Raw genomic sequence first — 12,058 nt, forward strand, 5'->3', positions numbered from 1 at the left:
TCTCCCCTTCTCCCTGGGATTGGGCAGCGCTGTGGCTCGGGATTGGCCGGCCGGGATGTCACTCACAGCGGGGAGATGCCACCGCGAAGAGTTGGGCTGCAATGCGAGCCCTGGAGATGAACGGCGAGAAGCCTCGATCCGGGCGCGTCTCGCGGTCGGCCGAAGGAAGCTCGCGTGCCCGGCAGGGCGATGGAGCAGGCGCTTGAGCCGGTGAAAACTCTACTAGGGTTTTTCTTCTCGACAGCTGTCCCTTATCGCTGTGCCCTTGGCCGGGGCAAATCCTTCGTCTAGTGTAAAGTGGTCCTCGACTAGTCAGACTGCCTACTCAGCAGGACTGTATTTTACCGGCTGCGCGCCTCCAAACCCATCCTCGAATACCCTAACAATAAAGCAATGAAGAAAACGTGTATGTGTGGAATTGGGGGGGGGCGGGAAGGGCGGGTTCTTTAACGTGTGCAACATACATTTGCTGTTGTTTTAACTACCTTTGAGAGGTGGGTGCTCTGCCCATGCTCAGAGGCTCCATCTCATGATTCTTACAGTTGTCTCTTGCAAGATATCAAATGCTGGTAGTGGGAGGCTTCCTCCCCACCCAAAAGGCAGCACTCATTGTTGTCTGAACCCCCCTGCTGGATCTGCGCTTCCACTCAGCATGCATGTAGTCCATTATCAAAACCACTTCAGTTACTTATTTATTGACAAACCTCTACATTTGAGACCCCAGTGAGGGTGACGAGAAAGTGGCTCGAGGCCCAGTTCAGTTAGCAAAGCGATGCTACTAACCTGCATTTGTTTTTCTAGATATTTTTATGAAAACCAGTATGTGATTATTATTAGTAGTATGATGAAATAGTTAACAGTTCTCAAATTAAATCTACTTAGAACAGAATATCAAAGAAAAAGTGCTCTCTCAAGCCCACATTCCCAGCATGTTTGCAGATATCTACGCTGGTCATGTTCACAGAATGGAAGATGACAGGATCCCAAAGGATCCCCTACAGGGAGCTGGCTTCAGGCATCAGGTCTGCTGGCAGACCAACTCTGGATTAGAAAGATGTATGCAAATGTGACATGAAGACTAACAACATCAACCCTGCCATTTGGGAATCCCTGCAGGACCTGGAAACAGTCAGGCTGTGCATCCACAGCAGTGGCCAAAGGGGAATGACCACTGGGAGGAGCGCAGAGAGAAGAAACACCATGATGGATCTGTAGCAGCACAACCTGACACCTTCATCTGCCCCAGCTACAATATATATAACTATCTCCTGTATTGGTCTCTACAGCCACAACAGGCGCTGTAACCTTACAACAGTTTGACTTCACTCACAAAGGCACACTCTATCAGGGTTGGAGTCAGACACAGGTTAGTAATAAAGGAAGCAGATCTCCATTATCTCTTTATTCAAGGGAACAAACACACAACTCGACCTAGTGATCTCAGCAAACTATGCCCCTATGGAGCAGTTGCCAGGACTGAAGGTCCCTGTCTTCCATGCCTCTCTAAGGCTCTTCCCCAGCAATCTCAAATTGCGTGTGCATACCTCTGGTCTCTGTCCTTCCCTCCTCATTATTCTGCTTGTTCTGGGAGATGGTGGAGGGGAGCTTGTTGAAGCAGGATAGATTCCTGGGATTCTTCAGCAGCCTCCTGACTCCCCTCCTCTGCTTCAGCTGCTGAATGTGAACTACTCTCTGGCACAGGATCTCCCTGCTCACTAAACCCTGTTTCCCCTTTGGCATTCGGCACTTCTTCCCAATCATCTCCCTTTGTCCTCTCCTCAGTGTCCCACCACTGATCTCCTGGTTCTGAGCCTTCCTCCTCCTGGGCTCCCCCTTGGGGGTTCCCTGGCAGATGCCTCCCCCTACTCCCCTTCCTCCAGCCAGTCCCTGACACACTCCTCCATTGTCTCCAGAAAGAGACAGATGCTGAGACAACAGCAGAACAGCACCTGTGGACTATCTTATACGCAGTTGTTTGGAAAGAAGCCCCATGAACACAATCAGGCTTTCTCTCCCCCCCCCCCCGCCGCCCCCGTGCTAAATTTAAGGCTTAAATCCTAAGAAACACTGAACACTGCAGGACTTTCTTCCAAGTGAACTTGCAAGGAAGACTATTTCTCTCTTTCGTGCAGTTTTCTGCCGCAGCCACTCCTGTGGAACTGCTGCAATGGGCTAAGGCTTCCATGCGGGGTCCCCCTTGCCTCGTTCGCTCTGCCTTTTACGGAAGATTGACGCTTTGAGGCTTTCCCTTTCAGGCGGAACTGTACGCCGCCGTCCCTGTTATCGAGTAAGGCCGTGTTGCTTGCAGCCCCAACCGGAAGTGCGTCGCTTGCCAGTCTTGTAATTTGCTTAAGAGTCTCGCCTCCTGCTCTTGGGAAAGAAGCGCGGTAGTTGCAATGGTGCTTTGTCAATTTGCAGGTAAAAAAAAGGAACAAAATATCTCATTGCCGCCACATTTTGTTATAATGTACGCGTCCATAAAAGCCTTCCGTAAGGCTTCTCACTTGGAAGAAGGACCTGCGAATTGGTCTCCCTCCTTCTCCCCGCGCTTTATTCAGAATTTCTCTCTGACTTCATCTATGTGCTGTTCAGCTGCATTGATCGGGCAGCGGAAACTGCTCTGTGAAGGTTTAACTCAAAATGGTTTAGCCTTCTTCCACCCAACGAATAATGCATTTTAAATTGCAGTCGTTTGCCGCGTAAGGTTTGCACACTAACCTAGAAGTACGGTAAATCCCGTTAAACTCATGTGCAGGCATGCGTAGGAGCGCCCTACTGGGCTTGGAATACTATGGGAAAGGAAGTTCCTATTTCTCCTGTTGATTTTATGTGACACTCACTGCTCACAGAGGATAGTATCTTCACAGCAGAAGGTGATGGGATGATGGAGGCAGGTATTGTTGCCAGAGGCATTTGTGCTTATCCCACTATCATCTATGTGTACAAGTTCCTGTCGTTGCTACCTGTATGATCAGAAATGACACCAGAACAAAATAAGTGTGTGTTATAGGAAACAGCTGTATCATACTACTTTCAACTATTTCAGACTATTTTGTCAACTCTCATTGTCTGTGGCTACTTCCTGATTATTTGGAGAAAAGGGATAACATTCTGATCTGCTTGGAACATGACAGGAAGACATTTTTAAAAATGCAAAATAGCACAGATACCTTTTATATGCTTTATTATAGAGGAGTCTTGGCTCTTTTTGTCCGCACCTCCCATTCTATATTCCTATGCTTTGTTGCCTGCATCAGCTGTCCATTATAATTTTTTTCCTATGTGGGCAATTTGTGAACTGGTCAAGCATCAATTAAAAAAGGTGTTTTTTAATATATTTTATAGTCTAATCAGTCTAAAGCTGGCCAAATATCAGTCCTACCACTGTGGATGGTGGAACCCACACCTCACTTAGATTCATTTTATTGGGCCTAATCTCCTATGTAAACATATTTAGGATGAATGTCCCAGGCCACAGACGGAAGGCACTGTTAAAAGGAAATCCAATGTAGTCAAGACAATATTTGACAATATCACCATTGCATCATGTATATAGCTGGGATTAGCAGAAGAAAGATCCAGACCTACTGGTAGCTCTCTGAATTATTTGAGAAGCCACAGAGGACATAGTTGTATATTGTGAGTTCCATTCCATTCTTCTACTCACAACAAATTCCCAGGCTCAGAGTTCTTTCATTCTAAATCTTTTGTGCTAAGCTCCAGCTGGTATATCTCAGAGTTCAAGTAAAAAACAAACCAGATCCCACAAGCTTATAGTCTGTGTACCCTTGGTGTATAGTATATGTGTGACAAACAAAGTGTGTAGGAATTATGTAACACCTGAACAAGAGCCCTTGTAGTTTGCATTCAGTTTCCCCAGTGGTCAATAAGATGTGCTTTGGAAACCCACAAACAGGACATGAGCATACTAGCACCCTCCTGATTGTGAACTAGCCTGTAGCTTGAGTGTTGGTGAAAAGCAAATCTGGGCAGTTTCAGTACTGCTTAATTTTATTCAAATGTGGTTAGAATCACAATTATGGAAAGTGAAATGCATTATGCCTTCTTCATTTTCATGTGTCATGTGAGTTCATCATTTATGCTGTGTTTATAATGACCTCTTTAAAAATTACTTCAGCCTAAATGGTAAGTGAGCTTATCCTGAATTTGAGATTATTTCCTTTGGTTGTCTCTTTTTCTCTAGGTTACTACTGGATGAATGAGTCACCTGTGTGCTCTGCAAGGACAAGAGGACACATGGAATCTCCTGTTGACATTCTGCTGTATAAGCACTGATGAGACTGGAGTGTCCTGTGTTGATATATTTTCTGAAACCAGACTGCTGGTGTTAGAGACTCGTGGTGTACTTTGGTGGCCTATAAAAAGTTGAGCCTTTTCTCATTCTTGGAAACCATAACCTTCTGGAGCCATGAAAGTTCTTACTAGCTCTTTGTACAGGAAGCTTTTGAGTTTGTTCCCTCATCTTGGGAAGAGTCCTGCCAAAGGCTCCAATCTAAATCCCTGTCACAGACTGCTAAGAAAGTATTTCTGTTATAAGGCAGGTGTGGTTACAGCTGCTGACTTGGTCAACTACTGGCAAGGCGTGTTTGAAGTGAATGAGATCCCCGAACCACAGGCATCTTCCGAATATATTGTTTCTCATGTCCTAGGAGCAAAAACAGTTAAGTGATGTGGGTAAAATAGTGGTTGTCTGTGCAGAGCACCAAAATGAATGTTGGAAGATCTGCCTCATGTCTGATTCACTAGCCAGCAATTCTGCGCTCTAATATATCACAAGCTTCTCCAATGAAGTAAATAGTGCTTCTTGTAGACAGAGAGGCTAAGCCTTGACCTCCTTTTAAATAACTTTGCTCTGCTCTGATCAAGGTTCACCAAGCACATCGGCTGTTTGCAGTAGCATCCAAGTACAGTTTATCCTGTTTACATCATTGGTGCTTTTTTTGGATTGCTATTTATATCTGTTTGCCATAGATTGTAATGGCTAAATAACTGCTTAAACAGTTCCACAACTGGAAATAAGTTGTGCCAGCCCGCTTGGTTTCCGTGCTAGTCTTGGTGGAAGGGTCTTTCCTTTCTGCAGGGCAAGGCAGAATGGTGGAGGGAAATCACAACACTCCACCCCTCAGCCACCACCCTTGTTCACTTCTGTGAACAAACCATCCTCTACAGCCCAATTGCTCCTCTGTAGCATAGCTACAGTTGTTAAATGCGTGGCTACTTTAAAAGGGACAAAATCATGTAGAATGGGCCTATTAACAGCTTTCGGTCATAATAGCTATTAGGAACCTTTGTTCATGAGGCAGTATGCCAGTGAATGGTTGTGGGACTATTTCCTTCATTCCCTGCTTGTCGGTTTTCCAGATTAATCAAGTTTAGTGGGTTCTATGGCCTTCCATAGGTTGATGGATTTCAGCTCTCTTTAGGCCCAGCCAGCATGGCCAATGGTCAGGGGAGATGGGAGTTGTAGTCTAGCAACGTGGGTGGTGCTGTGGTCTAAACCACAGAGCCTAGGGTTTGCCAATCAGAAGGTCAGCAATTTGAATCCCCGCGACGGGGTGAGCTCCTGTTGCTTGGTCCCTGCTCCTGCCAACCTAGCAGTTCAAAAGCACATCAAAGTGCAAGTAGATAAATAGGTATCGCTCTGGTGGGAAGGTAAACAGCATTTCCGTGCACTGTTCTGGTTCACCAGAAGCAGCTTAGTCATGCTGGCCACATGACCCGGAAGCTGTACACCGGCTCCCTCAGCCAGTAAAGTGAGGTGAGCGCCGCAACCCCAGAGTTTTTCGCTACTGGACCTAATGGTCAGGGGTCCCTTTACCTTTAACGTCCGGAGAGCCACAAGTTCTCCACTCCAGATCTAATTGTTTATTAGGAAACAGAATGCTGTATTAGGTAGACCTTTGGTCTCACCCAGCAGAGCTCTTATCACAGTACAATGGAGAGGGTAGGTGGGCTGACCACCAAGAAAAGCATTTAACCCTCCTGGGTGGAGTTAGTTTTGTGGGCTACCAGAATTTAATCTAAATGCCTGTAAATAACTTTTCAGTTCCAGAGCTTGAATGCCAGCAGCATCTCTACTCCCCTCTCTGCAAAGCAAAAAGAACAGATCCAGCAGCTATGTGCAAAACGGCTACAAAGGTGGGTACTTATGCTGATTTGTTTCACTTTCTCAAGGACGTTGCAGAAAAAAACTGTTCTATTAGGATGCCTATGGAATGTCAGGCAGCTAAAGTAGTTTTAAAATGAAGACAGGGGTCAAGTCCTGTCTTCAAGGTTGGAGGGATACGTTTAAATTCATTTCTTTTACTGGGAATTGACCTCAGTTTAGCTTAGAAATATGCGCCCTTACATATGACTTAGTAATAAAAATAAAATGCAAGACAAACCAGTAGGTACTAGTGCTAGAAGTAGCTGCTGAGCTATCACTACCACTCTGCAGTATAGTAGCAAACATTTAGTCGTCCATTTAGCACTTTAATAAATCATGAGCAAATCCCTTTTTAAATCCATAGGGCCTTTGCAAGAACTGAGCCAGCAGAGAGGTGCAAGTAACAAGCTCGGCTGCTAGGCTTACATAATGCCATTCAACAATTAAGCGGCCTTAAATAATTTAAATAAATGAGGCATTTCCAGCAAAGAGACGTCCAGGGTAGATGGCGAATATTTAAGGCTTGGATCGCTGAAATGTGTTCATCTATGGTGGCTGAATCAGTTCTGTAGATCTCTTAGCACTCATAATGACAATTTTGCATGCATTTTAAAGCCACAATTTCTTAAATTATTTGTGTGTTTAGAACAATTAGGGTTAAGAAAATGACAGTACAGTATTGGAACTCATTATCTTGGATAGTTAATCAAATTGCCCACTGTCTCTTTGGTTCTGATTTTATAGCAATCTGCATACTAATTAATCCTCCTGTTGAAACAAATAAGCTGTTACTGCTGTGTCAATATGTTTATGCTTTAAAACCTAGGAGAAATACAAGTAGCCCCACTGTTAATATTCCATATTTTTCACAATATAGAATCGGACAGAAAACTGGACTTCTTTGAATCTGGGGTCTGTTTTATTGTACTCTAAAGGTAAAGGACCCCTGGATGTTTAAGTCCAGTCAAAGGCGACTATGGGGTTGTGGCACTCATCTCGCTTTTCAGGCCAAGGGAGCCGGTGTTTGTCTGCAGACAGCTTTCCAGGTCCTGTGGCCAGCATGACTAAACCACTTCTGGCACAACAGGATACTGTGACGGAAACAAGAGCGCACGGAAACACCGTTTACCTTCCTGCTGCAGTGGTATCTATTTGTCTACTTGCACTGGCATGCTTTTGAACTGCTAGGTTGGCAGGAGCTGGGAATGAGCAATGGGAGCTCACCCCATCGCTGGTATTCAAACCGCCAACCTTCTGATGGGCAAGCCCAAGAGGCTCAGTGGTTTAGACCACAGCGCCACCTGCATCCCTTATTGTACTGTAACCCCACTAAGACAGTAATAGCATCTAGCTCTTGAGGGTACTGAGTAAAAGTTTTGAAGATGAAGGGCAATAGCCAGAGCTGGCCCAAGAAGTTTTGACACCTGAGGTGGACCCCAGAATGGTGCCTCCCTCCCTGCCAGAGAAGAAGGGGTGAGGGAAGGTCCAAAAGGTGAGGAAGTAGGATTGACAGTGTGATCTGCTGCCCCTGTGAATCCTGCCACATGAGCCAGTTGCTTCACCTTGTTTCATGGGTGGGCCAGCTATAGTAATAGCTGCTGAAAGCTTAGAAATCAATAGACTTCTAATGTGGGCTGAATCTTTATCTCTCCCCACCCACCCTGGTGGGCCATGTTGGACAGGTTTGCCCACATGTCAATCATCCAATGTCACAGTGATGTCAAGTGACCTGTTTTTGCACACCACTGTGCACAGAGCCCTGACGATCAGCTGATTTCTGACACTTGAACATAGTGCTTCACAAAGCACTTTGCAGGTGTCACCAATCAGTTGATTGGCAGTGGTTGGAAAACCCCTTCTGGCTCAGTCACATTTTTACTTGTCCCCACCACCGCCACCTGATGTCCTATATGAGGTCTGGAACAGCATGTAGAGAACCTTCTTGGCTCCGCAGGTCAGATCCTTATCAGGATCAGACTTGCGGGCCTCATTTGACAGGTGAGCAAAGCCACCCACCTATGAAATCACACAAGGCTCCTTCTCCCACCCCAGGCAAGAGCAGCGCTTTTGCAGAGCGCTCACACACTATGAGCCTCAGAAAATCAGAGGTGCAAACAGGAATGTGGGCTGTTTAAACTGAGCAGGAGTTAACCCCCGCTCATCAGTTCTTGAGTAGGCTTTAAATCCTGCTGCTTTGGCTGTGAAAATCTCTTCCCTGCTGGGAGCAGGTGTGCACAGTCAGTGCTGGATTTAGCTCTGTCCTCTTGCCCACCAGCTGATGTCACCAATGACATCAGTTGATGCATGGGAATGGTTTGGGGAAAATGGCCTTGTGGCTTGGAGGTTGCCCACCACCGTTAGAGAGAAGCAACCACCTCAGTAATCAGGGGCTGTTCCTCCTGAGGTCTTCTCCACCCTCCCAGGCCCTGTGTCTCTGTTGTGAGCTATGTATGCCACACAGCCTACCCTGGGACCTTAACTAGCTTCCCTCAGGTGCAGTAGAAGATTGGTAAAAGAAGAACTTTTTGATTTCAAACTTCCCCATTTCTCTCTGTGTCTTTTTACATTGCGTGCCTCAGTTTGGAAGTTGATTTTTCAGCTGCTACATCTTTGGTTATGGAAATATATGTGCTTTGACCCGGCCACCACTAGAGGCTGTATTTGCACAGTTCATGAAACTTTTCAATGCAAACCTGTGTGTTTGCTTACTCAGATGTAAGCCCCATTGAGTCCAGCAGGGTCTACTCCTGAGTAAGTAGGCATAGGATTACAGTCTTATATAGGCAGCCGTAGTCCATACTTGACCATTATGGTTTGTTGCATGTTGGGCTTAGGAAATCTGTCTGTGTAATTTCCTTTGCTGTTTTCCTCTGCTATTCTTGTCTACTTTCTGGTAGAAACAGTGACCAGACCAGATGCATTTTCCACCTGATATGCAAGTTTTGGAGTGCAATTGCATTCTGAAGTTGGGTGCTTTCTTTTGAAATAGATATTTTAAGTTTGGTGCTTTTTATAGCTGAAAGGCAAGACTTGCTGCTCAGCTGTGCATTGGGTATTATTTGCATTGTGTAGGAATTAATGAGTTCTTTTTTGAATACTCAGGACAGAGGAAAGCATTAGAGAGCTTCAGCTTCCTTAAAAAAACACAACAACCTACAAATATCTTTGCAGAGGAGTGGGGTGGAGGAAACCTAAGGAGAAAATGGAAGGTGAAACTTGTGTGGGGTTACTAAGAATTCAGCGCTCTTGTATTCATGGGAAATAGCACTGTGTGCATGTGTTAATCATGTGTGCTTGGATTTAGCCCACTGTGCTCACTATTCCCACTTCTGGAATGTGGCCCCTGACAGCTTTCCACCGCAGTAGTGTGGCCCTCTGGCCAGAAAAGGTTCCCCACCCATGAGATATGCTTCTGTTCCATAGCAAGGCACTTCTGGAAACATGGAAGAGATACAGCAGGTACAGCCTACTCTGAACCTGTGCTTCCCTTCAGGCATTCCTTTCCATGCTAGAGTGTTTTAGCCATCTAGCTATTAATGTTTTTTCCAACCACGTATGCAAAGCAGCTAATGATATTATGATTTATTGACTACATTTGTATCATACATTTTCTTCAGTGAGCTCCAGGTCATTTACATAGCTCTCCCTGCTATTTTATCTGCAGAACAATCCTGTGTGGTAGGTTAGGCTGAGACAGTTGCTGGCCCAATGTCACCCGCATTGAGCTTCATGGCTGAGTGGGGATTTGACCCGTGTCTCCTCAACTGCAGTTAAACACTCTTAACCACTGTAACACAAACACATATTTTTGCTGGCATTTGCTACCACCAGATGTGGCGTGGTTATCTGAATTGAGTGTCACCTGCCTCTTTAGGCATCTGGGATCTTCCTCTTGCATAGCCACTGGATACTTCCTGATATGGGCAGATCACAGTTTTTGAGTATTTATATCTTCGATTTAGATTTGGGTCAAAGTGAGAAGAGACAGCCTCTTCTTTCTTCCCATTCAGGGGAATTAAGCATTTGCTTACCAAGGAAATATACAGATGGAGCAACTTTACCCTTGATCTCTCTATCACTATTTATTAGCCCAGGTACATGTTGCCACAGCTATTAATTATAGTAAGCAGATTGCTTCCCATGAAGGCAAAATTAAGATATGAAAGCCAGATACTGTACTTAGGTTTTAGTTTGTTTGCATTCTGCTTTTCCGTAGTTAACTATGCCCAAAGGGGCTCAAAATAAATATTTACTTATTATCAAGATACATAACATTTGGAAAAATGTATTGTAGGAAATAATAAATTGAAATAAGACAAAATCAGCAATGCAATAAGCACAAGATTAATTCATTACTACAATGAAATAATCTAGACTTCATATATAACAAGTGGAGAGCTGAACCAAAATTAAGTGACCAAAAAGTAAATATATACAAATAAAGTTAATGCACATTTCTAGTGTTGCTGCAGAGAGCAGCCTGACCAACAAGTCAGAGAGGGCACTGCCTTCTCACAAAGCTAAATGGTTCACAGCTGACTCCTGCAGAGGAGACTTGCAGCTGCAACATGGATGTGCAGGAGAAGACAGTGAGGTTACATCTTTTTCTCCAGCCTCCCAGAAGTTCTGGCTCCTAGTGCTATTCTTGCTGCATTTCAGGTGCTCATTTGTGCCCCAATCATTAATGCATGTAAAGTTAAGAGTCCCACAAAAGTAGTACATGCAGCCCAATTCTATTTATGCTTAATTAGTGAGTTTAATGAAACTTAGTGTTGTTAAGATTGCATTTACAGCACATTTAATATGTAAGTGAATTGTATATGTGGAGGCTTACAAAAGAAAGAACAACCCTGTCAACAAAGTTGGGAAAGAAGACAACAATGACAACATGGGAAAGTCCATTGTTAAGTTAACACAAGCTTTGCTCCCAGTTCAGTAAGCAGTTAAAAAAGTAGATGTTGAGATACAAAGATGCTGTGAGCCTTTGGAACCAAAAACAGTTCAAGGTTAAGTTGCTGTAGGCGGAAATGCATATAAGTCATCAGTTCCTGTCTCTGGCTTTGTTCTCTTGTTGCCCAGAAATTATGAAGGAGACTCAGGTATTCAAAGTATGAATAAACTATGCAAACCCCAACAATAATTGTTGCAGCTGTAGTTGTAGGCCAAGCTAAGCAACCAACTCACCAAGCTTCGGTTCCTGGTTGTTCTTGGACCATCTAATGTTACAAGAGAATGAGAGAGAGAGAGAGAGAGAGAGAGAGAGAGAGAGAGAGAGAGAGAAGGAAGTGGGTAGCATGGATATTTCTTTCAGTGGCTCAGCTTCAGAAGCTGAAAGACAATACAGCCTTCTAAGCTTTTCTTTTTCTTTTTTCCCTATAAGAAAAGATTACAGAATAAAAAAAATGCACATGATTGAGTTTAGTTACACATCAGATCTGTTAAGCAATGCGGATACCTTTAAGACAAGTGGGCATTCACAATGCCTTTTGCCCATGAAGAATGATTTAACTGCCAGAGAGTGTGTTGCCTAGCTAATAAAGATGCCAGTAGATTTCTTATCTACATTTCTTGGATCTGTACGTACCTGAAAGCTAAAATATATAACCTTATTGGATTCTAAATTAAACATGCTGGATCCTTACTTGACGCTAGTAAGTGTGTATATTGAGAGATAAAGGGGGTGGGGAGTGAGAATAGTACCTTGGTTAGTTTATGATTCCTCAGGGTAGAATGTGTGGCTTGCTTTTTGTGAGGAGATGGCAAGAATACCTGACCAAGAAGCTTATGGTAACATGACAACTGCCTGGCCTTCCTATAGTACAGGGATAAGGAGACCGGCCTTCTAGATGTTGCACGCCAGCTTCCAGGAGTGGCCGACAAGGAGGGGCA

At 44.4% G+C, this 12,058-nt stretch overlaps 1 protein-coding gene across 2 annotated transcripts in view; it reads left to right on the top strand.

Moving 5' to 3' along the window:
• Positions 1 to 2,283: 2,283 nt before the first annotated feature.
• HEMK1 (HemK methyltransferase 1, mitochondrial release factors N(5)-glutamine) overlaps positions 2,284 to 12,058 on the top strand; it is a 47,858-nt gene continuing 38,083 nt past the window's right edge. For both annotated transcript variants that reach the window (XR_014165611.1, XM_081900360.1), the window contains exons 1-3: positions 2,284 to 2,418; positions 4,205 to 4,681; positions 6,068 to 6,159. Coding sequence is in view for 1 of the 2 variants with exons in the window: in XM_081900360.1 (XP_081756486.1) it covers positions 4,430 to 4,681; positions 6,068 to 6,159 (344 nt within the window). In the remaining variant the exon portion in view is untranslated. The remainder of the gene's footprint in view (positions 2,419 to 4,204; positions 4,682 to 6,067; positions 6,160 to 12,058) is intronic.

The sequence above is a fragment of the Podarcis melisellensis genome, assembly GCF_964234715.1.
Source record: "Podarcis melisellensis genome assembly, chromosome: 2".
Lineage (NCBI taxonomy): Eukaryota > Metazoa > Chordata > Lepidosauria > Squamata > Lacertidae > Podarcis > Podarcis melisellensis.